The sequence below is a fragment of the Hyperolius riggenbachi genome, chromosome 3 (assembly GCF_040937935.1).
Source record: "Hyperolius riggenbachi isolate aHypRig1 chromosome 3, aHypRig1.pri, whole genome shotgun sequence".
Taxonomy (NCBI): Eukaryota; Metazoa; Chordata; class Amphibia; order Anura; family Hyperoliidae; genus Hyperolius; species Hyperolius riggenbachi.
Genome location: NC_090648.1, coordinates 318,440,101 through 318,467,602, shown reverse-complemented (window position 1 = coordinate 318,467,602; position 27,502 = coordinate 318,440,101). Strand labels below are relative to the sequence as shown.

The window sequence follows — 27,502 nt, the reverse complement described above, 5'->3', positions numbered from 1 at the left end:
CACCAGGCGTTGCGTTAGGGGCACGTTATGCGACCATAACGTCCCCTAAAACGCAACGTCCTGGTGTGAAACCAGCCTAAAGGAGAACTGAAGCAAGAGGGATATGGAGGCAGCCATATTAATTTCCTTTGAAGCAATACCAGTTGCCTGGCTAGTGCTGATGCACTACCTCTAATACTTTTAGCCCTAGACCCTGAACAAGCATATGCAGGTCAGGTGGTTCTGACATTGTCAGATCCGCCAAGATTAGCTGCATACTTGTTTCTGGTGTTATTTAGACACTACTGCAGCCTAATAATTCAGCGTGGTAGCCAGGCAACTGGTATTGTTTAAAAGGAAATAAATATTGCAGCCTCCATATTTGTTTCACTTCAGTTGTCCTTTAACCACTTGCCGACCGCACGCTTATACCGTGCGTCGGCAAAGTGGCAGCTGCAGGACCAGCGACGCAGTACTGCGTCGCCAGCTGCAGCTTAATTAATCAAGAAGCAGCCGCTCGCGCGAGCGGCTGCTTCTTGTCAAATCACGGCGGGGGGCTCCGTGAATAGCCTGCGGGCCGCCGATGGCGGCTCGCAGGCTAGATGTAAACACAAGCGGAAATAATCCGCTTTGTTTACATTTGTACGGCGCTGCTGCGCAGCAGCGCCGTAAGGCAGATCGGCGATCCCCGGCCAATCAGCGGCCGGGGATCGCCGCCATGTGACAGAAGACAGCCTGTCACTGGCTGCACAGGACGGATAGCGTCCTGTGCAGCCCAGATCTCCGGGGGGAGCAGGTAGGAGAGGGAGGGGGGAGAATGTCGCCGCGGGGGGGGCTTTGAGGTGCCCCCCCCCGCAACATGCCTGCAGGTAGGAGCGATCAGACCCCCCCTGCACATCATCCCCCTAGTGGGGAAAAAAGGGGGGCGATCTGATCGCTCTGTGTGGCCGCGGATCTGTGCTGGGGGCTGCAGAGCCCACCCAGCACAGATCCAAACAAACAGCGCTGGTCCTTAAGGGGGGGTAAAGGGTGGGTCCTCAAGTGGTTAAAGATGAGGGCCTAACTGGACTCTGCTGAGGTCAGAAACATTGCCAGTGTCGTGCAGATCACGTGACAAAAAGCTAGCTTCTTTACATAGTTGTACATGTAGATTTGTTTATAGTAGCTATATTAAATATTGATTTAATCTCTTTTTAAATGCATATCTGGTTTAAACAGTGTTTAAAGCCTGGTACACATCATGCATTTTTCACTTCAGATCCTATATAAAGAGACACTGGAGTGAAAAAAAGAAGAAAATATTCTCATTTTAATTTTTATTTATAGTTTTTTTTTTTATAACATTGCATCATTCTCTAATATTTGCAGTTTACACACTACTCAGCATTCTAAATTATTTTACAGAACAGGCTAGTGACCTTTTGAACTGTCCTCTGCAGTGAAAAAAAAATACAGTGACTGACACTGGAGGAGATAAGCTTCAGGAGACAGAGCTCTTTGCGACTTTGAAAGTCGTGGAGCTCAATGGCTCTTTTACATAGATAACCAATGGAGTTTCTTAACTTTTCCTGTACTGGAAACAATATTAGACTCATGTCTCTGCTCCTAATGTTTTATTTATTAGATGTACTACACATACAAATCAATTTTTTTGCTTCAGTGTATTTTTAAGTGACTGATCAGATCGATATTCAGATTTGACATTGATCAGATGTAGAAAAAAGCTAGTGTACACAAGTATGCAATTTTTTTCAGATTTCCAATCATTTTTCCGATTGGATATTGATCGAAAATGAATCGAAAGGACATTCACATGGAATGATAGTATTTTGATCAATATTTTTCAGCATGTTTGATCTGCTTCCAGTTGAGAGACAGTTTGATTTTGAGCTTTGGATCGGTTGCTGGCAATAAGTAGGCTGTATGTTTTTTCTTTACCAGGTCCCATGATCTTCTCAATCAGAAGAGGGGTCTGAAGTGAAAATTGCATGGTGTGTAACAGGCTTTACAGCTGCCCAGTGTTTAGCTGAGAAGTGAGTGATTACTCTTCTTTTCGTCCTGTAGAGGTCATAAGGTTAACCTGATTCATATGCAAATACATTTACATAACATGAAGGTTTTGCACGGGGCACACTGTCTTTGCATGCATAGTATACTCTATCATTCTCAAATTACACACATGTATAAACAGGCCATATGTGTACACAGTTCCCAGAACATGTGGTAGTAATAACAAACCTGTTCGCTTGCATTAAGCTCTCCAAATGAAAACAGCTTTATTTTCATCTCACGTTTTTCAGTTATTTCTGTTTCTTTAGCCAATACTATAGAGAGATTTTCCTTGTTTTGTATGACACTTTTTAATTCCTTTTCCCTGTAAGATATACAATTAGACGAAATCAACACAAAGGTTTTGTAGTGGGCTTTAGTAGTGGGCTTAAATGCCCTTTACTGAACAAGTACTGCAAAGTATATTCTTTATTATTTTATAAGAGAAGGTTATATATATGTTATCATTTCTATGTGTCCAAAAATCAAGAACCATAATATTTAATTTCAGGAATGTGCATGGAGGCATATAAATCATCAATTTAGGCCCTCACAGAACTCCAGGCAAGAAAATAAAAGGTAACCTAAAGGGAGAAACTGCGATATCTCTTTAGAAATGCTCCCTCCAGTCCCCCTGTAGCTCCTCGTTTGCTCTTCCACATCTGTTATCCCCCCTCAGTCCTGCTGCTATCCAGACAGTTTAAAGTGGATCCGAGATGAACTTTTACTCCTTGCATAATTGTGTTCCTTACATATAGTTTATAGGGCATTCCTCAAGCCAAATACTTGTTTTGTTTTGTTTTAATACTCTAATTCCCTATAAACTAAATAAGCCACACTCACAGCTTCTCCAGAGTGCCTTGGCGCTTGCAAGTCATTGTGGGATTTCAGTCTGGGCAGGTGAAAAAGGTGTTACTAGCTATAGATTTCAGAGGCAGAGTTTTCACAATCTGAGAGCTGCAGTGCAGATACAGATCAGTTGCCTGTGTAATGGAGGAGATAAGAGTGGAGTTTTCACAGAATATGCAGATTAGCATGCCTAGATACAGATAAGCTTGCCTGTGTGTGTAATTGTGTAATAGTGACAAGCAGAAAACATGTCTGCTCCCATTGTATCACAGGAAAAAATATTAATATACTGTTGAAGCGGTTTGAAGATAGATTTGCTGTGTAAACTATCTAAACTTTAGATAAGATATATAGACAAGTCAATTGTTATATTCAGTTTTTCATCTCAGATCCGCTTTAAGGACATACAGACTAGTGAAAGTAGAAGCTTGGAACAGATTTCACTGCTGAGAACAAGGACAACAGACCTGGATAAAAAGAAGAGGGAGACTGGAGACTGGATAAGTATCTTCTTTAACCCCACTGGATAGACTATGGACGACGCCTTTCACAGGCATTTCCCGCTTCATGTCAATTCAAGTATCTTTGAGTAGCAAATAGACGGCATGGAGCATGTCAAGCTATTTGCTACCCAGAGACACTCAAAGTGACCTGAGGATATAAGACAGTGAGAATTGCCCATGAAACATGTTGTCCAAAGTGTACATAAAAAATTAGTTTTTTTTAACTATCATACTGGTCGTAATAAATAATTAAGGTAAACAATCCTTTCCTTTTTTTTTATATTGTTTTTAAATTATTTTATTACTTTTGGGGTACCTTCCTCAAACCACAGTGTAAAGTATCCACTTATGTCTTATGAACAGAACATGGAAGGAACTATTATCATGGAAACCATCAATTTGAAAGAAAACCTATAATGGGTCTGCAAAACTTCTGTTTGTAGACCTGGGTAAATGCTGGTCTTTATGTTTAAGCAGAATTAAGTCACACTCCTGAAACAAGCATGCAGCCAGTGGAGTAAGAGTTTAGCTGATCTGATCACGTACTTGCCCTGGATCTGTGTATTATTGGGAGAGGTGTAGAATAATTGCCTGGCAAGCAGAATTTTCAGAAGGGAAGCAGCCATGACTCACTACACATTTCTCTGATATCCAGGTGCCTCTACTATGAGTGTGTGGCTATATTGGCCCCTATGCAATTCACTTTTTCTCCCAAGTTTTCTCCTAGGTCATATTTTCACACCTTGTTATGCCCTTTTCGTTTCAAGGGTGTTTGATATAAATCAAAAATGTTTAACAAGTGAAAAAACATTAAAATCCCCAGGCAGGGGGTATGCAAGATAAAAACACAGAATAAGAAAAGTACAAGTGAACAGCTAAATATATAAATTATCTTAACTAGAAATCACATTGTTAAACTAGCATACTTGAAAAATGACTTTTTAATAATAAGAAAAAAGGAAGGGGAGGGAAGAATTGTGGTAAAGTAGGAATGTGAAGGTGGATAAAAGGATAGTCCATGAGTGGGTAACCCACAACATGCCAATAGACACATCCAGTGGTTAAAGAAGGGAAGAAGGGGATGGAACAGGAAGGGATAGGGGTAAAGGTATCTTAGCTAAAGGTATACCTTTTTTGGTGGGTCAAGTCATAATATAACTACATCCAAACGCACACATGACAAAGATCACAATGACATATAATAGTCAAGTAAAGTTCAGGATAATAAAACCACAACACCTGAGGCCTCAAAATGTATGCAAAGTATATGATAGACCCGCATTGTTCTGCCACTCTATCTATCCATGGTGACCATATCTTAAAACAGTGATCTCGTGAATCTCTAATCTTAGCCAAAATATGTTCTGATAACATAGTATCATTCAGTTTGCTAAACACCAAGGGCTTGATTCACAAAGCGGTGCAAACTGTTTAGCACGGGTGCCCTAAACAGTTAGCAGGTGAAGTGCTTTTCGCGGACTTTTGCGCGCGCAAAGTGCCGCGATTCACGCGATCGCGGCACTTTGCGCGCGCAAAAAGTCCGCGAAAAGCACTTTACGTGCTAACTGTTTAGCACACCCGTGCTAAACAGTTTGCACCGCTTTGTGAATCAAGCCCCAAGTCTGGGGATAAAACGGTGGATTTCCATTGTGATGCCAAGTGCCTTTTTGCTTGAGCCATAATATGTTGGACCAGTTTATGAGAGGCATATAGGAAGTGTAGTAATGACGCTGTATGTAAGCGTCCTTCCTCATTCTGTTGATGCTGCTGAGCTGGCGTGGCATGGTTCTGTGTGCTGCATCTGAGATGTGATCCATTCTAATACAGCAGGCTAAGGTACTGTAAACATTGTTGAGATGTATTGCTGGTCACTGAGCCGATTGTATACTTCAGTATTTGGCTTATATGGTGTACATATTGTCATGACTTTAGACTTATTAGCACACATCTCTAGTTTGATTCAGGTGCCATTTAAATAATGGGGCGTTACTCTAAAAAAAAAAAAAAAGGAGCGTAATCAGCATAATGTAAGGTAAGGAGAGAGTAAGTGATGTTTTAAAGAGGCAGGATCCTAGCCGGGGATCCATTTTAACTATAGAATTATTTCATTTTTAGCCTCCATAAACATGTAGAAGAGGGGAAAAGACTTCCTCCTTCTGCAAGGCAGGAGTCAGCTGGAGAGGGAACTTCTAGACAAGAGTTCAGAGGGCCATCTTCCACACACAACAGATCTAAATCTCACAATAATAAGAGAATATCATGTTCACTGAGTCCTTCACGCAAGCATCATTCTCCCTATAGATCATATTCAAAAAGGAATAAAGAAAATCAATGCTGGGTTTGTGGTAGACCCAGAATTCCAGGGAAAAATATTAAACAAGTGGTCAGAGACGCTATGTCAGAAATTAACACATAATCGGTAGCTCTAAAGACTGACAGATCACCTCCGGAGCAAGCAGACACAGGAGATTCAGACTCTTCTGAAGATTTAGATACAGAATTTGCCTTTGCTAAAGTTCCTCCTTTTTAGCGCAAGTAAGTGAGGCTTTAGGATGGGAAGACAAACAGGAGTCATCAAAGCCAAATTAAAAACATTATTATAAGAGATTGGATAAAAAAACACTTTCTTTTCCTTTCCTAGAAGAAATTAAAGAATTAATTTTATTTAAATGGTCAAAATCAGTTAAAAAAAAAACATCATTCAAGAATATATTACTTAAATTATATCCTTTTGATGAAGCAGATGGTAAAGTACTAACCTCTTACCCAATTGTATATGCTTCTCTAATGAATGTTGTTAGAAATATGACCCTTCCGATGGAAGATTCAATATCGTTCAGAGATGTATTGGACAGACAAATTGATCTAGATCTTAAGAAATTATATTTGTCATCAGGAGAAGCTGTGAGACCAGCAGTTGCACTTGCAGTGGTGGAAAAAGCAACTAGGATATGGATTGATAATGTAGAGAAAGCTATGTGTGAAGATGTGGACAAAGAATCAATTATTTCAAGTTTAGAAAATTTGAAATTAGCAACTGATTTTATTGGGGAGGCATCCATTGATGTGGTGCGTTTCTCATGTAGATCAATGTTGTTCTCTGTTCTAGCAAAAAGGTCACTGTGACTTAAACCTTGGGCAGCAGACAAAGCGTCAAAGCAGGTCTGGTCAAAAATTCCTTTCAAAGGGAAGAGTGACTGGGGGGGGGGGGGGAAGTCGGGCTTACTACCCAAGGATAGAAAGTTTGGAAGACAGAAATTTGTTCTGCAGAAAGGTTCAGAGAGGCAAGATCCTACAGACCGGGCAGGCAATTTAATACAAATTGGAAGGGTTCTCAGACAACTTTTTCTAAAGTCAACAAGCCTAAAAATTCTTTCACTCCTAAGGAGGATCAAACATCTTTTTGACATTTTTTTTCCCCAAGCGGGAATGGTAGGAGCTTGGCTAAAGAACTTTGCCGCCGTTTGGGAAGAACATTTTCAGGATGCTTGGGTGATAAAAATGATATCACAAGGTAACCAATAAAAATTCAAAAAATCTCCTTCTCTGCCAAGACTATTGTCAGACAAGAGTCAATTCAGAAAAAGTTGATTCTACAAAATTATATAGAGACTCTCATGGAGCAATCAGCAGCAATAAAAGTTCCAAATCATCAGAAGAACTCAGGTTTTTATTCACCAATATTTCTGATAAGGAAAAAAAACAGGAGATAGGAAACCAGTTTTGGACCTAAAAATGTTAAAGGACAACCGAGGTGACACGTGACACGATGAGATAGACATGCGTATGTACAGTGGTTTGCAAAAGTATTCGGCCCCCTTGAAGTTTTCCACATTTTGTCACATTACTGCCACAAACATGAATCAATTTTATTGGAATTCCATGTGAAAGACCAATACAAAGTGGTGTACACGTGAGAAGGGGAAAGAAAATCATACAGGATTCCAAACATTTTTACAATTTAACAGTGCAGTTTCTAGGCTAAAATGCACCCAGGGCGAGGGTGTAAAAATTGCGCCCCCCCCCGAGCAAGGTATGGGTGCCCGCAGTATAGGTTAGCCAGGTCTAGTTGAACTTAGTATAGGTCCCCCCAGTAGGTAGCCAGGCATAGGTGAGCCAGTATAGTTGCCCCCGCTATAGATTAGCCAGGTAGGTGCCTCCAGTATAGGTAGCCAGTATAGTTGCCCCCAGTATAGGTTAGATAGGCAGGCGCCCCCGGTATAAGTTAGATAGGTAGGTGCCCCAGTACAGGTTAGCTAGGTGGGTGCCTCTAATATAGGTAGCCAGAATAGTTGCCCCCAGCATAGGTTAGATAGGTAGGTGCCCCCAGTATAGGTTATTTAGGTAGGTGCCTGCAATATAGGTAGCCAGTATAGTGGCCACCTGTATAGGCTAGCTAGGTAGGTGCCCCCAATACAGGTTAGATAAGTGCCCCCAGTATAGGTTAGATTAGGTAGCTGCCCCCCAGTATAGGTTAGATTAGGTAGCTGCCCCCCAGTGTAGGTTAGATAGGTAGCTGCCCCCCAGTGTAGGTTAGATTAGGTAGCTGCCCCCCAGTGTAGGTTAGATTAGGTCCTAGCTGCCCCCCAGTGTAGGTTAGATTAGGTAGGTGCCCCCCAGTGTAGGTTAGATTAGGTAGGTGCCCCCCAGTGTATGTTAGATTAGGTAGGTGCCCCCCAGTATAGGTTAGATTAGGTAGGTGCCCCCCAGTATAGGTTAGATTAGGTAGGTGCCCCCCAGTATAGGTTAGATTAGGTAGGTGCCCCCCAGTATAGGTTAGATTAGGTAGGGGCCCCCCAGTGTAGGTTAGATAGGTAGCTGCCCCCCAGTGTAGGTTAGATAGGTAGCTGCCCCCCCCCGTAGGTTAGATAAGGTAGGTGCCCCCAGGATAGGTTAGATAGCTAGCTGTCCCCTATAATAGAGGGGGGAGCCGGAGCCACGGGGAGGGCAGCCCGACCTCTCCCTCCCTCCCCTCTCCCGGGCCGCCCTCCGTGCTCCCCCCTCAGATGCAGAGCGAGCAGCCGGGAAGCGCTGTTTACAACTCACCTCCCTGGCTCCAAACGCTGCTCTCTTGCCGCTGGTCTGTCTCCTCTCTCTGCATAGATGCGGATACACACGCTGCTTCCTGCTACACAGGAAGCAGCGTGGCAGCGTGTGTATCCGCATCTATGCAGAGAGAGGAGACAGACCAGCGGCGAGAGAGCAGCGCTTGGAGCCAGGGAGGTGAGTTGTAAACAGCGCTTCCCGGCTGCTCGCTCTGCATCTGAGGGGGGAGCACGGAGGGCGGCCCGGGAGAGGGAGGGAGAGGTCGGGCTGCCCTCCCTGCGGCTCCGGCTCCCCCCTCCATTATAGCGCCCCCCCTCCCAACAGCGCCCGGGCGGCGGCACGCCCCGCACGGCCCTAAAAACGGGCATGCAAATTAATAACTGCAGAGTGGGGTGTGTGTAATTATTCAGCCCCCTGAGTCAATACTTTGTAGAACCACCTTTTGCTGCAATTACAGCTGCCAGTCTTTTACGGTATGTCTCTACCAGCTTTTCACATCTAGAGACTGAAATCCTTGCCCATTCTTCTTTGCAAAACAGCTCCGTCATATTAGATGGACAGCGTTTGTGAACAGCAGTTTTCAGATCTTACCACAGATTCTCGATTGGATTTAGATCTGGACTTTGACTGGGCCATACTAACACATGGATATGTTTTGTTTTACACCATTCCATTGTTGCCCTGGCTTTATGTTTAGGGTCCTTGTCCTGCTGGAAGGTGAACCTCCGCCCCAGTCTCAAGTCTTTTGCAGACTCCAAGAGGTTTTCTTCCAAGATTGCCCTGTATTTGGCTCCATCCATCTTCCCATCAAATCTGACCAGCTTCCTTGTCGCTGCTGAAGAGAAGCACCCCCAAAGCACAATGCTGCCCCCACCATATGTGACAGTGGGGATGGTGATTTCAGAGTGCTGTGCAGTGTTAGTTTTCCGCCACACCTAGCGTTTTGCATTTTGGTCTCATCTGACTAGAGCACCTTCTTCCACATGTTTGCTGTGTCCCCCACATGGCTTGTGGCAAACTGCAAATAGGACTTCTTATGCTTTTCTGTTAACAATGGCTTTCTTCTTGCCACTCTTCCATAAAGGCCAACTTTGCGCAGTGCACAACTAATCGTTGTCCTATGGACAGATACCCCCACCTGTGCTGTAGATCTCTGCAGCTCGTCCAGAGTCACCATGGGCCTCTTGACTGCATTTCTGATCAGAGCTCTCCTTGTTTGGCCTGTGAGTTTAGGTGGACGGCCTTGTCTTGGTAGGTTTACAGTTGTGTCATACTCCTTCCATTTCTGAATGATCGCTTGAACAGTGCTCCGTGGGATGTTCAAGGCTTTGGAAATCTTTTTGTAGCCTAAGCCTGCTTTAAATTTCTCAATAATTTAATCCCTGACCTCTCTGGTGTGTTCTTTGAACTTCACGGTGTTGTTGCTCCCAGTATTCTCTTAGACAACCTCTGAGGCCATCACAGAGCAGCTGTATTTGTACTGACATTAGATTACACTCAGGTGCACTCTATTTAGTCATTAGCACTCATCAGGCAATGTCTATGGGCAACTGACTGCACTTCGACCAAAGGAGGCTGAATAATTACGCACACCCCACTTTGCAGTTATTGATTTGTAAAACATGTTTCGAATCATGTATGATTTTCGTTCCACTTCTCACGTGTACACCACTTTGTATTGGTCTTTCACATGGAATTTCAGTAAAATTGATTCATGTTTGTGGCAGTAATGTGACAAAATGTGGAAAATTTCAAGGGGGCCGAATACTTTTGCAAGCCACTGTCAAGTAGGCAAGTGGCAGTTTCTGTCCGGGTCGGGAGTGGGTCAGACTATAGCATAAAGGTGCGTACACACGCCGGACTGGAGGCGACGGGTCCGTCGTTACCTCCCGCTGGGTGGGCGTGCCAACAACAGTCCGGCGTGTGTACGCACTGTCGGCGGACTGATACGGCTGTTTCTGAGCAATCCGCCAGGCGGATCGCTCAGAAACAGCCGTATCAGTCCGGCGACAGTGCGTACACACGCCGGACTGTCGTTGGCACGCCCACCCAGCGGGAGGTAACGACGGACCCGTCGTTGCCTCCAGTCCGGCGTGTGTACGCACCTTAACTCTCACTCACCGGCGTACCTACCGGGGATGCGACTCCCTCAGCCGCAGGGGGGCCCGGGGCTGCTCGGGGGCCCGATCACTGTGCGTGGGGGGAGCGCTGCTCTGGACCCCCCAGCAAGGTGCTCAACTGGCCGCAGCGTCTAATAGACGCTGCGCCAGTTCATTCCCCCAGCCCCGCTCCAGCAGCCTGCATTGTCTCCGGCAGGCAGAGCAGGGCTACGGCAAGATGGCCGCCGAAGAAGCCCTACACTGGAGACTATTTGTGTCTCTAGTACAGGGCTTCGGCAGCCATCTTGCCGTAGCCCTGCACTCTGCCTGTCAGCGAGGGAGATGTGCTGCAGGAGGACTCGGGGAGCTGCGAGCCAGATGCCGGGAGAGGAGAAGACTTCTGTCAGATAAGTGAATTGGTTTTTTTTCACAGGTGCATTTTTTTTTTCTAGTGTCTGCTGCCTACATTGTGATTTTCAGGTGTCTGCTGCACACATTACGATTTTCAGGTGTCTGCTGCCCACATTACGATTTTCTGGTCACTGCTGCCCACATTACGATTTTCTGGTGTCTGCTGCCCACATTACGATTTTCAGGTGTCTGCTGCCCGCATTACGATTTTCTGGTGTCTGCTGCCCGCATTACGATTTTCTGGTGTCTGCTGCCCACATTATGATTTTCTGGTCACTGCTGCCCTCATTGCGATTTTCTGGTCACTGCTGCCCACATTGCGATTTTCTGGTGTCTGCTGCCCACATTACGATTTTCAGGTGTCTGCTGCCCACATTACGATTTTCAGGTGTCTGCTGCCCACATTACGATTTTCTGGTGTCTGCTGCCCACATTATGATTTTCTGGTCACTGCTGCCCTCATTGCGATTTTCTGGTCACTGCTGCCCACATTGCGATTTTCTGGTGTCTGCTGCCCACATTACGATTTTCAGGTGCCTGCTGCCCACATTACGATTTTCAGGTGCCTGCTGCCCACATTACGATTTTTTAGGTGTCTGCTGCCCACATTATGATTTTCTGGTGTCTGCTGCCCACATTGCGATTTTCTGGTGTCTGCTGCCCACATTACGATTTTCTGGTGTCTGCTGCCCACATTGCGATTTTCAGGTGTCTGCTGCCCACATTACGATTTTCAGGTGTCTGCTGCCCACATTACGATTTTCTGGTCACTGCTGCCCACATTACGATTTTCTGGTCACTGCTGCCCACATTGCGATTTTCTGGTCACTGCTGCCCACATTGCGATTTTCAGGTGTCTGCTGCCCACATTACGATTTTCAGGTGTATGCTGCCCACATTACGATTTTCAGGTGTATGCTGCCCACATTACGATTTTCAGGTGTCTGCTGCCCACATTACGATTTTCAGGTGTCTGCTGCCCACATTGCGATTTTCAGGTGTCTGCTGCCCACATTGCGATTTTCAGGTGTCTGCTGCCCACATTACGATTTTCAGGTGTCTGCTGCCCACATTGCGATTTTCAGGTGTCTGCTGCCCACATTGCGATTTTCTGGTGTCTGCTGCCCACATTACGATTTTCTGGTGTATGCTGCCCACATTAGGATTTTCTGGTGACTGCTGCCCACATTGCGTTTTTTTGGGACTGCTGCCCACATTGCGATTTTCTGGTGACTGCTGCCCACATTGCGATTTTCTGGTGACTGCTGCCCACATAAGGATTTTCTGGTGACTGCTGCCCACATTAGGATTTTCTGGTGTGTGCTGCCCACATTATGATATTCTGGTGACTGACTGCTGCCCACATTACGATTTTCTGGCCCACATTACGATTTTCTGTTGAAAACTGCCCACGTTACGATTGTCTGGTGAATGCTGTCCATGTTACAATTTTCTGGTGAACGCTGCCCACATTACGATTTTCTGGTGAACTCTGCCCACATTACGATTTTCTGTCCCACATTACGATATTCTGGTGTCTGCTGCCCACATTACGATTTTCAGGTGTCTGCTGCCCACATTACGATTTTCAGGTGTCTGCTGCCCACATTACGATTTTCTGGTGTCTGCTGCCCACATTATGATTTTCTGGTCACTGCTGCCCTCATTGCGATTTTCTGGTCACTGCTGCCCACATTGCGATTTTCAGGTGTCTGCTGCCCACATTACGATTTTCTGGTGTCTGCTGCCCACATTACGATTTTCCGGTGCCTGCTGCCCACATTACGATTTTCAGGTGTCTGCTGTCCACATTATGATTTTCTGGTGTCTGCTGCCCACATTGCGATTTTCTGGTGTCTGCTGCCCACATTACGATTTTCTGGTGTCTGCTGCCCACATTGCGATTTTCAGGTGTCTGCTGCCCACATTACGATTTTCAGGTGTCTGCTGCCCACATTACGATTTTCTGGTCACTGCTGCCCACATTACGATTTTCAGGTGTCTGCTGCCCACATTACGATTTTCTGGTCACTGCTGCCCACATTGCGATTTTCTGGTCACTGCTGCCCACATTGCGATTTTCAGGTGTCTGCTGCCCACATTGCGATTTTCAGGTGTCTGCTGCCCACATTACGATTTTCAGGTGTCTGCTGCCCACATTACGATTTTCAGGTGTATGCTGCCCACATTACGATTTTCAGGTGTCTGCTGCCCACATTACGATTTTCAAGTGTCTGCTGCCCACATTGCGATTTTCAGGTGTCTGCTGCCCACATTACGATTTTCAGGTGTCTGCTGCCCACATTGCGATTTTCAGGTGTCTGCTGCCCACATTGCGATTTTCTGGTGTCTGCTGCCCACATTACGATTTTCTGGTGTATGCTGCCCACATTAGGATTTTCTGGTGACTGCTGCCCACATTGCGATTTTCTGGTGACTGCTGCCCACATTGCGATTTTCTGGTGACTGCTGCCCACATTGCGATTTTCTGGTGACTGCTGCCCACATAAGGATTTTCTGGTGACTGCTGCCCACATTAGGATTTTCTGGTGTGTGCTGCCCACAATATGATATTCTGGTGACTGACTGCTGCCCACATTACGATTTTCTGGCCCACATTACGATTTTCTGTTGAAAACTGCCCACGTTACGATTGTCTGGCGAATGCTGTCCATGTTACAATTTTCTGGTGAACGCTGCCCACATTACGATTTTCTGGTGAACTCTGCCCACATTACGATTTTCTGTCCCACATTACGATATTCTGGTGAAGGCTGCCCACATTACGATTGTCTGGTGAATGCTGTCCACGTTACAATTTTCTGGTGACTGCTGCTCACGTTACGATTTTCTGGTGACTGGTGCCCACATTACGATTTTCTGGTGAACTCTGCCCACATTACGATTTTCTGGTGAACCCTGCCCACATTATGATTTTCTAAAGGCCCACATTACGATTTTCTGGTGAACTCCGCCCACATTACGATTTTCTGGCCCACATTACGATTGTCTGGTAAAATGCTGCCCACTTTACAATTAATTTACAGTGAAACGCTGCCCCATTACGATTGTTTGGCACCTATGGGGGGGGCCCCATCCAAATATTCGCAGGGGGGCCCAGTGATTTCTAGTTACGCCCCTGCTCTCACTGATGTGTAATTACAGTCATAAAACACTTTCCTGTCAGTAATTGGCTTCTGAGAGCAGGAAAGAGATAAAAAAAAATGGTCAATAATTCATAGATTTGAGATCTGGCATACTTCAGTGAAGGTGTCATTGAGCAGAGACAATGAAAAAGTAAAAACGTAAAAACTAGATTTAAATATAAAATAAAATTGTGGGATGTCTAAAAAGAAAGTCATTTTTAGGATAAGGAGGATGAATACAATTGTTTTTCTCATCAGTTTATTTTCACCTCTGATGTCCTTTAAAACATTTTATTGAGATGCCAAAATTCACTCAGTATCACTGATAATTTAACCAGGGGCTTGGCTTTGCTCAATCGATCTAAAAGACGCTTATTTTCATGTGCCTATACACCCTTAATTTCAGAGCTTTTTATGTTTTGTCGTGGCAGACCTCCACCTGCAGTTCACATGTCTGCCTTTTGGGCTGGCTACCTCACCAAGGACTTTTTCAAAAGTGCTTTTAGTGATTTTTGCTCACTTAAGAGAAATGGGAGTGGGAATCATACACTATCTGGATGATATTCTCATTATGGCACAAAATTGATCCACTCTGATAGAACATCGGTATCTGACAATCTCAACCCTAGTAAAGTTTGGATGGATGTTGAACGAAAAGAAAAGCCAACGAAGTCCAACGCAGCAGTTTTTCTAGGGGCTCAGTTTTGTACAACAAAAAATATCATTGCACCACAGGTAAACAAAATACAGCCATTAATCTACAGGATGAGAGTAAATCAGAGCGAGACTTTTCTCCCAGCAAGACAATGTATGTTGATTGTGGGGTTGATGGCGTCAACTATCCCCATGGTGAAGTGGGCGCACTAGAATCTCTGCCAATTCCAAATAGGATTCCTGAGTCAATGGAAGCAGTAGAGTGTTGTACCATGTTAGCCATCAGTAAAAGCAACGGAGTTTTGAATCAAGATGATACCATTTATTGGCTAACTTAGAGATGAGTAAACAGTGAGCTTTCGACTAATAAAAAGCATTCGTCGGACTGGTTCCTGACCAAAACAGAAAAACAGAGCTTATATACACTGACATACAGAGGAGAAACATTCTTTAGCAAACATAAATGTAATTAGATGCCTTAACTGTTACTCAGGAAGCTTTCACAGGCATCCTGGCTAAATGGATGTTGAACGAAAAGAAAAGCCAACGAAGTCCAACGCAGCAGTTTTTCTAGGGGCTCAGTTTTGTACAACAAAAAATATCATTGCACCACAGGTAAACAAAATACAGCCATTAATCTACAGGATGAGAGTAAATCAGAGCGAGACTTTTCTCCCAGCAAGACAATGTATGTTGATTGTGGGGTAATGGCGTCAACTATCCCCATGGTGAAGTGGGCGCACTAGAATCTCTGCCCATTCCAAATAGGATTCCTGAGTCAATGGAAGCAGAAGAGTGTTGTACCATGTTAGCCATCAGTAAAAGCAACGGAGTTTTGAATCAAGATGATACCATTTATTGGCTAACTTAGAGATGAGTAAACAGTGAGCTTTCGACTAATAAAAAGCATTCGTCGGACTGGTTCCTGACCAAAACTGAAAAACAGAGCTTATATACACTGACATACAGAGGAGAAACATTCTTTAGCAAACATAAATGTAATTAGATGCCTTAACTGTTACTCAGGAAGCTTTCACAGGCATCCTGGCTAAATTGATAATTCTGGCTAATTTATCAATTTAGCCAGGATGCCTGGGAAAGCCTCCTCAGGAACAGTTAAGGCATCTAATTACATTTATGTTTGCTAAAGAATGTTTCTCCTCTGTATGTCAGTGTATATAAGCTGTGTTTTTCAGTTTTGGTCAGGAACCAGTCCGACGAAGGCTTTTTATAAGCCGAAAGCTCACTGTTTACTCATCTCTAAGTTAGCCAATAAATGATATCATCTTGAGTCAATGGAGAAATCACAATCTCAACAAAATGATTTTAATTTCAGATCAAATGAAGGCCAGTCTGGTCTGGTGGCAACAAGAGAGGAATCTTCTAAATTGTCATTCTCTACTTCAGGCTCAGTGGAAAGTAATCATTTCAAATGCCAGCCGGATGGGATGGGGAGCAACATTCCAAAACTGGGCAGCTCAAGGAGATTGGTATTGCCAGAGACTGGATCTGGTCTCCAATATTCTGGAACTCAGGACTGCTCACCGAGCGTTGTGTGTCTTTCTTCCACTCATCAAGGGTCATTCTGTTCTTCTCTGATTAGACAACAAAGTGGAGTTGCTTAAATCTAATAGACGCTGCGCCAGTTCATTCCCCGCAAACTGCAGTCTCCCGGGAGGCAGAGCAGGGCTATGGAAAGATGGCTGCCGAAGCCCTGCACTGGAGACTATTTGTGTCTCCAGTACACGGCTTTGGGCACCATCTTGCCATAGCCCTGCACTCTGCCTGTCAGCGCGGCAAATGTGCTGCAGGAGGATCGTCGGGGGATCTGCGCACCAGAGGCTGGGAGAGAAGACTTCTGCCAGGTAAGTGAATTGTTTTTTGTTTTTTTATTTGTTTTTTTTTACAGGTGCATTTTTTTTTCTGGTGACTGCTGCACACATTATGATTTTTTGGTGATTGTTGCCCACATTACGATATTCTGGTGAACGCTGCTCACTGTTCGATTTTCTGGTGAATGCTGCCCACATTACGATTTTCTGGTGAATGCTGCCCACGTTACGAATATCTGGTGACTGCTGCCCACGTTACGAATATCTGGTGACTGCTGCCCACGTTACGATTTTTTGGTGAATGCTGCCTACGTTACGATTTCCTGGTGAATGCTGCCCACGTTACAATTTTCTGGTGAATGCTGCCCACATTAGGATTTTCTGGTGAAATGCTGCCCACTTTATGATTAATTTACAGTGAAACACTGCCACATTACAAGTATTTGGCACCTATGGGGGGGGAGGGGGGCATCCAATATTCGCAGGGGGGTCCAGTGATTTCTAGTTACGCCTCTGGTTGGAGGCGACTCGTCCAATTATGATGTTAGCAATTAAGTATGTAATGAATATTTCTGCAGTTTATCTCCCTGGACATCAAAATCAGTTAGCAGACAGACTTGAGAATTTGTTTAGACAACAACAAATGGTCTCTTCATCCAAGTGAGTTTACACTGATAACAGAAGCATGGGGCATTCCAGATATCAACCTATTCGCATCGGAAATGAACAAAAAGGTTCCAGTTTTTTATTCAAGGTTTTCGACTCAAACTGCTTTGGCCTCGGATGCTCTGATCCAGGAATGGAACTTTGACACAGGGTATGCATTTCCTCTGGTTCCTCTGATTCCAAAGTTTCTTCGGAAGGTGAGTCTTTTCAAAGAAACAGTCTTGGCAGTAATTCCTTATTGGAGTACAATGGTCTGCAAATCTGTTAATTAAGCAATTTCTTTCAACTTTAATGAAATTGAGACCCCCTATTAAAAATAGATTTCCTAAATGGGACTTCTCTCTAATATTGGACTTCCTTTTTTCTCCTTCATTCTCTAATATAAAAACATGAAGATACAGGATTTTACATTATTTACAATTTTCTGATTTTCAGCATTTTGCAAGCAGAAAAGTACCAAAAAGTGGGCGTAAAACTACTATCAAAATAATTTTGAGTATTTTTTTGCTTGCTGCTGATTTAAAATGCATTTTATTTACAACTTACCAAACACACAAATGGAGAAACTCACTCCCAAACAGTTCTCTGCTGCTTTATAAAGCCTGCAGGCTGCTTATAAGCCAATGAGAAGTGCACACATATATTACACCTAGCTTGCAGTGATTAATCAAACAGAAGCTGAGCAAGTCAGCAAGTCAGCCAGGCTTATAAGCAGCCTGCAGGCTTTATAAAGCAGCAGAGAACTGTTTGGGAGTGAGTTTCTCCATTTGTGTGTTTGGTAAGTTTTAGAGCAGTAGGAGACAGGCCTTGGGGGTAGCAGCTCCAAGGGTTTGGCTGCGCTCACATATGGTGTTAGATGCTGGTTCTGGGGCCCCGGGCAGTGAGAGTTCCCGGGGCCCCAGGCTGGCTCATGCACCATTGTTTTTAATTTTATTTACAACTTGTGAAAATATCACCTAGGAGAAAACTCAGGTAAAAACGTGAATTGCATATGGGCCTATGTGTTCCCAAAATGACAACTGCATCTATCTATCTATCTATCTATCTATCTATCTATCTATCTATCTATCTATCTATCAGGCTACGTGCCTCAACCTTCAAGCAAGAAGAAGAAGTAGCGCCCTGCTCCCAGGGGCGGTCCTACACTTGCCACCGAGCTGGAGGGGGTAGCGGGCAGGAAGGGGGTTTTGGACACAGCGGCAGGGAAGGGGGTCGGACCCACGCTCCCTCACCTGGGTCCCCTATCTGCGCTCCCCCTCTAGCTCAAGTTGAGCAGCAGCAGCCGCCGCTATTAGTAAGAGGCAGCGGGCGAAGATGACTCACCGCTTCCGCGTTCTAGCGTGCATTCCACTGTCGTCACTTCCTGCAATGCAGTCCACTTACAATACAGTGGTCGGCATTGCAGGAAGTGACAACAGTGGAACGCACGCTGGAACGCGGAAGAGGTGAGTCATCCCCGCCCGCTGCCTCTTACTAATAGCGGCGGCTGCTGCTCAACTTCAGCTAGAAGAAAGGATGATCCGCAAACCAGATTTGGCTGATGTAAAAAATGTCCGTTCTTTTGTCACCGAGTATAGCCTGGAGTATACTAAAATCATTAACATCGTTAAAAAGTATCTTCCAGTGCTGCATTCAGATCATAAACTTAAGGATATCCTAGAAAGGGGGTGCTGTTTCTCAGCCAGAAGGGCACGTACCCTGGGATCGATCCTTTCTCCCAGTCTTTTCCGGTCTCTGCCTTCGATCCGTACCCCCACTTGGCTTGCTACTACTGGTTCCTACCCCTGTGGCTTCTCAACTTTCAACTATTGTCATTGCCACAAATGTGGCAACTCGATCTTTTCCTTCTCATCTAATAAACATTTCCCCATTAAACAGTATGTTAACCACTTGAGGACCGTGGGCTTTACCCCCCTTAAGGACCAGGGACTTTTTTTCCATTCAGACCACTGCAGCTTTCACGGTTTATTGCTCGCTCATACAACCTACCACCTAAATGAATTTTGGCTCCTTTTCTTGTCACTAATAAAGCTTTCTTTTGGTGCTATTTGATTGCTGCTGCGATTTTTACTTTTTATTATATTCATTAAAAAAGACATGAATTTTGGCAAAAAAATGATTTTTTTAACTTTCTGTGCTGACATTTTTCAAATAAAGTAAAATTTCTGTATACATGCAGCGCGAAAAATGTGGACAAACATGTTTTTGATTAAAAAAAACCCATTCAGTGTATATTTATTGGTTTGGGTAAAAGTTATAGCGTTTACAAACTATGGTGCAAAAAGTGAATTTTCCCATTTTCAAGCATCTATGACTTTTCTGACCTCCTGTCATGTTTCATGAGGGGCAAGAATTCCAGGATAGTATAAATACCCCCCAAATGACCCCATTTTGGAAAGAAGACATCCCAAAGTATTCACTGAGAGGCATAGTGAGTTCATAGAAGATATTATTTTTTGTCACAAGTAAGCAGAAAATGACACTTTGTGACAAAAAAAAAGTTTCCATTTCTTCTAACTTGCGACAAAAAAAAATGAAATCTGCCACGGACTCACCATGCCCCTCTCTGAATACCTTGAAGTGTCTACTTTCCAAAATGGGGTCATTTGTAGGGTGTGTTTACTGTCCTCGCATTTTGGGGGGTGCTAATTTATAAGCACCCCTGTAAAGCCTAAAGGTGCTCATTGGACGTTGGGCCCCTTAGCGCAGTTAGGCTGCAAAAAAGTGCCACACATGTGGTATTGCCGTACTCAGTACAAGTAGTATAATGTGTTTTGGGGTGTATTTTTACACATACCGATGCTGGGTGGGAGAAATATCTCTGTAAATGACAATTTTTTAATTTTTTTTACACACAATTGTCCATTTACAGAGGTCTTTCTCCCACTCAGCATGGGTATGTGTAAAAATACACCCCAAAACACATACTACTACTTCTCCTGAGTACGGCGATACCACATGTGTGGCACTTTTTTTGCACCCTAACTGCGCTAAGGGGCCCAAAGTCCAATGAGTACCTTTAGGATTTCACAGGTCATTTTGAGAAATTTCGTTTCAAGACTACTCCTCACGGTTTAGGGCCCCTAAAATGCCAGGACAGTATAGGAACCCCACAAATGACCCCATTTTAGAAAGAAGACACCCCTAAACCGTGAGGAGTAGTCTTGAAACCAAATGTCGCAAAATGACCTGTGAGATCCTAAAGGTACTCATTGGACTTTGGGCCCCTTAGCGCACTTGGGGTGCAAAAAAGTGCCACACATGTGGTACCGCCGTACTCAGGAGAAGTAGTATAATGTGTTTTGGGGTGTATTTTTACACATACCCATGCTGGGTGGGAGAAATATCTCTGCAAATGACAATTGTTTGATTTTTTTTACACACAATTGTCCATTTACAGAGATATTTCTCCCACCCAGCATGGGTATGTGTAAAAATACACCCCAAAACACATTATACTACTTCTCCTGAGTACGGCGATACCACATGTGTGACACTTTTTTGCAGCCTAGGTGCGCTAAGGGGCCCAACGTCCTATTCACAGGTCAGTTTTCTGGACTACTCCTCACGGTTTAGGGCCCCTAAAATGCCAGGGCAGTATAGGAACCCCACAAGTGACCCCATTTTAGAACGAAGACACCCCAAGGTATTCCGTTAGGTGTATGACGAGTTCATAGAAGATTTTATTTTTTGTCACAAGTTAGTGAAAAATGACACTTTGTGAAAAAAAAAACAATAAAAATCAATTTCCGCTAACTTTTGACAAAAAATAAAATCTTCTATGAACTCATCATACACCTAACAGAATACATTGGGGTGTCTTTTTTCTAAAATGGGGTCACTTGTGGGGTTTCTATACCGCCCTGGCATTTTATGGGCCCAAAACCGTGAGTAGTCTGGAAACCAAATGTCTCAAAATGACTGTTCAGGGGTATAAGCATCTGCAAAGTTTGATGACAGGTGGTGTATGAGGGGGCGAATTTTGTGGAACCGGTCATAAGCAGGGTGCCCTTTTAGATGACAGGTTGTATTGGGCCTGATCTGATGGATAGGAGTGCTAGGGGGGTGACAGGAGGTGATTGATGGGTGTCTCAGGGGGTGGTTAGAGGGGAAAATAGATGCAATCAATGCACTGGGGAGGTGATCGGAAGGGGGTCTGAGGGGGATCTGAGGGTTTGGCCGAGTGATCAGGAGCCCACACGGGGCAAATTAGGGCCTGATCTGATAGGTAGGTGTGCTAGGGGGTGACAGGAGGTGATTGATGGGTGTCTCAAGGTGTGATTAGAGGGGGGAATAGATGCAAGCAATGCACTGGCAAGGTAATCAGGGCTGGGGTCTAAGGGCGTTCTGAGGGTGTGGGCGGGTGATTGAGTGCCCTAGGGGCAGATAGGGGTCTAATCTGATGGATAGCAGTGACAGGGGGTGATTGATGGGTAATTATTGGGTGTTTAGAGGAGAGAATAGATGTAAACACTGCACTTGGGAGGTGATCTGATGTCGGATCTGCGGGCGATCTATTGGTGTGGGTGGGTGATCAGATTGCCCGCAAGGGGCAGGTTAGGGGCTGATTGATGGGTGGCAATGACAGGGGGTGATTGATGGGTGGCAATGACAGAGGGTGATTAATGGGTGATTGACAGGTGATTAGTGCGTTATTACAGGGAAGAACAGATGTAAGTAATGCACTGGCGAATTGATAAGGGGGGGTCTGAGGGCAATCTGAGCGTGTAGGCGGGTGATTGGGTGCCCGCAAGGGGCAGATTAGGGTCTGATCTGATGGGTAACAGTGACAGGTGGTGATAGGGGGTGATTGATGGGTGATTAGTGGGTGTTTAGGGTAGAGAACAGATGTAAACACTGCACTTGGGAGGTGATCTGATGTCGGATCTGCGGGCGATCTACTGGTGTGGGTGGGTGATCAGATTGCCCGCAAGGGGCAGGTTAGGGGCTGATTGATGGGTGGCAGTGACAGGGGGTGATTGATGGGTGGCAGTGACAGGGGGTGATTGATGGGTGATTGACAGGTGATCAGTGGGTTATTACAGGGAAGAACAGATGTAAGTAATGCACTGGCGAATTGATAAGGGGGGGGTCTGAGGGCAATCTGAGCGTGTAGGCGGGTGATTGGGTGCCCGCAAGGGGCAAATTAGGGTCTGATCTGATGGGTAACAGTGACAGGTGGTGATAGGGGTGATTGATGGGTGATTGATGGGTAATTAGTGAGTGTTTAGGGTAGAGAACAGATGTAAACACTGCACTTGGGAGGTGATCTGACGTCGGATCTGCGGGCGATCTATTGGTGTGGGTGGGTGATCAGATTGCCCGCAAGGGGCAGGTTAGGGGCTGATTGATGGGTGGCAGTGACAGGGGGTGATTGATGGGTGATTGACAGGTGATTGACAGGTGATCAGGGGGGATAGATGCATATAGTACACAGGGGGGGGGTCTGGGGAGAATCTGAGGGGTGGGGTGATCAGGAGGGAGCAGGGGGCAGTTTAGGGAATAAAAAAAAATAGCGTTGACAGATAGTGACAGGGAGTGATTGATGGGTTATTAGGGGGGTGATTGGGTGTAAACAAGGGTCTGGGGGGTGGGCAGGGGTGGGGTCTGAGGGGTGCTGTGGGTGATCAGGGGGCAGGGGGGGGGGGAATCGGTGTGCTTGGGTGCAGACTAGGGTGGCTGCAGCCTGCCCTGGTGGTCCCTCGGACACTGGGACCACCAGGGCAGGAGGCAGCCTGTATAATACACTTTGTAAACATTACAAAGTGTATTATACACTTTGTATGCGGCGATCGTCGGGTTAACATCCCGTTGGCGCTTCCGTATGGCCGGCGGGATGTTGCGGCGGGTGAGCGGAGCCAGGCGGCGGCAGAGGATCGCGTCACGGATGACGCAATCGCTCCGCCCATGCCCCTACAAGGACCTCCGCCATTTGTCAATACGGCGGTCCTTGCGGGGTCCACTTCCCGGCCGCCAATTGTCAATACGGCGATCGGGAAGTGGTTAACTGTAATACCAAACATACCATTTATGTTATTTCCTGTACATCCTGCCAAATCCAATACGTGGGGTGTACAACTCGTAAATTAAGAGATCGTGTAGCGGAACACTACTGTGGTACCAACTGGAAAACTTTTCGTAAATCGACAGTCTCAAAACATTTTGAACATGTACATGATGGTAATTTGTCTTTGTTCATCTTCCAGGGGGTAGAACGTGTAACCTCACCTATTAGAGGGGGTGATACTTATAAGTTATTACTTAGACGTGAGGCCTACTGGATCCACAGATTGGGTACTCGCACTCCTAGTGGCCTTAACACACAGTGGGATTTAAACCTAATTTATGTGCATTAATACATTTACTAGTTGCTTTATTTCCCCTGTCATAGCTTCATTCAAATTTATGTATGATTATGCCAATCTCTTTTCCTCTTTGCCTTCTTCCCCCCCTCCCCTCCCCCCCCCTTTTTAACTGTTGGCACTGTGAACAGTTGGATTTTTTCATTTCTTTTTCCAGTGGTGAATTTTTTAACATTACTACTTTTATATACTTCTTGTTGGTCTTATATATTTTGTACCTTTTCGTCTATTTTGAATAACGATTTATATATTTCCTATTGTATGTAGTGTTTCTTTAAGGATTCGGCTATTGAGGGTTTGGGGTGGAGTTTTTCCTCCTCCCACCTATATATAGCCGTCCCCTTAACAGGTTCAATTTTAACTATGACTAAGGGCAGATGGTAAGCCCGATATGCGTCAGTTGATTCTGTGATTTTATTGCACGTTATTTTGTGGATTTCTCAATAAAGAACAGACATTTTTTACATCAGCCAAATCTGGTTTGCGGATCATCCTTTCTTCTACACATGTACTTTGGCTTGGCTCGCTGAGATCCTGCACCGATTGGAATGAGTTATTAGGGGGTAGAGCGTACATGAACTTTTTGTTTGCATCAACTTCAGAAGATGGGGGACACAGGTGAGGGAGGGGGGGGTCCGACCCCCCTCCCTGCCATGAAATGAAGCTGGTGGGGGAGCGCACATGGGAGACTCAGGTGAAGGAGGGGGGTTCGACCCCTTTCCCCGCCGCGAACTTAAGCTGGAGGGGGAGCGCACATGGGGGACCCAGGTGAGGGAGGGGGGGTCCGACCCCCCTCCCCGCTGCTGTGCCCAATACCCCCTTCCTGCCCGCTACCCCCTTATGCGGCTAGTACTCAATAATTACCGCCATATAAAGCTGACTTTTTGTCATACTGCTTAAATGTAAATGTACTATCAATAAAATAAAGATGCTCACTTCTTTTGTTTAAACATCTCGCTTCTCTGTCTGAGTTCATGCAAACTCTCTTCCTCTTCTTGAAGGTTTTCAAGTAAATGGAAGTTGTCATCTTCCAGTTCTTTCAGGATTTGAATTAGTTGTTGAGGATCAGTGAAATATAGTTCTGGCTCCTGTATAATAAATAAAGCATCCAAATGAAACGGGAACTATGTGCATGAAAAAGAAGCGCTGCGAAATTTGGGCATCCAATTTTGGCAAGTAGAATTACTGTATGTTTACCTATATTCAACATTTTTAGATTGACAATTGTGATAGTAAAATGTTTGGTAAATTGTACCGATATTTTACTACAACTAAACCTATTTTTATTCTCAAGAGCCCTCCCTATACCTATGCCTAATCTTAGCCAACTCCCTGCTGATGCCTAACTCTAAATCTCCCCCCAGTGCCTAACTTTTTACTGACCCCCCTCTCTTATAAATTACTTTTCTCCCATGTTGCTGTCACTTACAGTAGGTAGTAGAAATCTGACAGAACTGACAGGTCTTGGTCTAGTCCATTTCTCGGTAGGGGATTCTCATCATAGCCTTTATTATTTATAAAGACACTCCCTGAAATAAGATTCATACAAAGATGCTGGTCAGCCTCCGTGCTTGTTGAACACTTTTTTGGCAGTTGGACGGAACAACTGCCATTCACTAGGTGCTTTTGAATATAAAGAAAACTTTGAGAATCCCCCATGATTAGATGGGCTAGCCCAAAACCTGTCGATTCTGTCAAATTTCTACTACTTACTGTAAGTGACAGCAACATAGGAGAAAAGTAATTTACGGGTCATTTTACTCTGTAAGAAATGTACTTCTTATCTGTATATGTTTACATATATTTAAAATGTTAAGATTTTCGCAACAGTGGTCCTTTAAGAACTACAAGTATGCTCCAAATAGAGGTAGGATGCTGAAATGTCTGTTTGTTAACTGAGTGACATTGGTTAGAGAAGTGACCAATTCAAAGGAGAAAACGTTGCCACTCAATGAATGAGCCTAATGCAAATTGCTGCAGTGCTTTGATAACTAGTGTCCTTAATAAGGGGTTTTTATGTTTGTCTGTGGTACTGGTTGCATGTGGTTTGTGATGGGTCAATACTGATATACAGTAAGTATGTTTTACCAAGACTATATTTCTTGTGCGTATTTGCTCTGTGTTCTTACTACATGCTTAACATGACATTCTATTGTGCTATATATTACACTCCTATTATATCCAGTACCGATGAAATTGGGGCCAAAACCTACCCATAATAACAATAGATACACACCTCTTCATTGTCTAAATCTTCTGTTTCAGAACCAGAATGTTCTGTGAGACTTCTGAAATCACATGAGAAATAGAGTCAGAATATATTAAATGATGTACAGTTCAAATCAAGTTCCATGCAATATTGTCATTATTTACAGAGTTTGCTTATTATAGTTTCATCTATGTAAATATAACTAATGATCGCTACCCACACTGGACAATGATCAGATGAAGAAATCTTCCAACCTCCTGGCCAAACCTGTGTGCAGAGAAATTTTACCTAATGAACCTTTTGTGTGTGACATTGCTGACATACTGTACCTGGCTGGTGATCTGCTTCCAGAAGCAGAGGAACCATATCGGTAAAAGGACCTTGGCGGGCTCATAACTTGCAATCGTTGTAAAGCATTACTTAGCCTACGGCCTTCCTCTGCAGAAAAATATATATCTCTTAAGATTCCTCCAAGGTTCAGAAAGAAATAAAATAAGTAATATGCCAATACCTAATAAACATATAATGTTCTGGTCATTTGATAACCATATCTGTCAGTCTGTAAATTCTTAAAGAAGTATTCCAAGCAGCAGCGTAGCCAAGGATCTATGGGCTCCACTGCAAGTTTTTACATTTGCCCTACTGTTGCACTGTATAATTGATATGGAGCACCAAAACATGCCAAGGACAGCCACAATGTCAAACAGGTATAAGCAAAGCATTACCTGCATAGCACCAATGAAGAGCTATCCAAAAGGGTGAAGAAGGGTGTCTGGTGGGCCTCTCTGGTCCCCAGTGTGGTCACAACCTCTACATCCTTATTGCTGCACTACTGGTTCCAAAAAGGGTCATTAAGGAAATGGCTTTTTTTTACTAAGGCATCTTCAAGCTGAAAATCATTGTTGAACTTTCTTATGGGAGAAGTGTTTTACCTTACTTAATCAGTATATGTAGAAGAGAAGATGAGGCACTGTGCCTTTAAACATATTTATTCGTCAGCTGGGCATCAATACAGAGGTTTAGCAGCAGGGGTTAAGTCACATGGCTTGACGGCCATTTCGCTAGTCAGGTGATGTCACTTAAGCTCCGCTGCTGAACCTCTTTATTGGTGCCTAGCTGATGCATAGAGGTATTTAAAGGCACAGTGCCTCATCTTCTCTTTTATATATACTGGTACTATTTTCAATTTGCATGTGTCCTGTTGAAAGCATCATCAGCTGTGATTGCCTCCCTGCAAGCAACTAGTGCCTAAGCTTTCTCGCTACTTATAATCAGTTTATTTAATTAGGGCCTGAGAAATTTGAATGTTTTAAAGAACACCTGAAGTGAGATGGATATGGAGGCTGCCATGTTTATTTGCTTTTGAATAATGCCAGTTGCCTGGCTTTCCTGCTGCTCCTCTGCCTCTAATACTTGTACCCATGGACCCTGAACAAGCATGCAGATCAGGTGCTCTGACTGAAGTCTGACTGGATTAGCTGCATGCTTTTTTTTAGGGATGTGACACAGACACTAATGCAGCTAAAGAGAACAGCAGGACTGCCAGGCAACTGATATTGTTTAAAAGGAAATAAATATGGCATCCACCATATGCTGCTCACTTTAGGTTCCCTTTAAATTGCCATTAGTTGGCCTGGGTTTGCAGCTGGCACCTGAGGAACATCAGGGCTCCTTAAAAATTAGTAAATTGTCATTTC

The 27,502-nt window shown here is 44.4% G+C and overlaps 1 protein-coding gene across 3 annotated transcripts in view; it reads right to left on the bottom strand.

Moving 5' to 3' along the window:
* The window catches only part of CCDC38 (coiled-coil domain containing 38), a 56,250-nt gene that overhangs the window by 6,610 nt on the left and 22,138 nt on the right, over nt 1-27,502 (bottom strand). For all 3 annotated transcript variants that reach the window (XM_068276781.1, XM_068276782.1, XM_068276784.1), the window contains 4 exons: nt 26,135-26,243; nt 25,833-25,884; nt 24,533-24,684; nt 2,218-2,353 (listed from right to left, as the gene is read on the bottom strand). In XM_068276781.1, the coding sequence (XP_068132882.1) occupies nt 2,218-2,353; nt 24,533-24,684; nt 25,833-25,884; nt 26,135-26,243 (449 nt within the window). The remainder of the gene's footprint in view (nt 1-2,217; nt 2,354-24,532; nt 24,685-25,832; nt 25,885-26,134; nt 26,244-27,502) is intronic.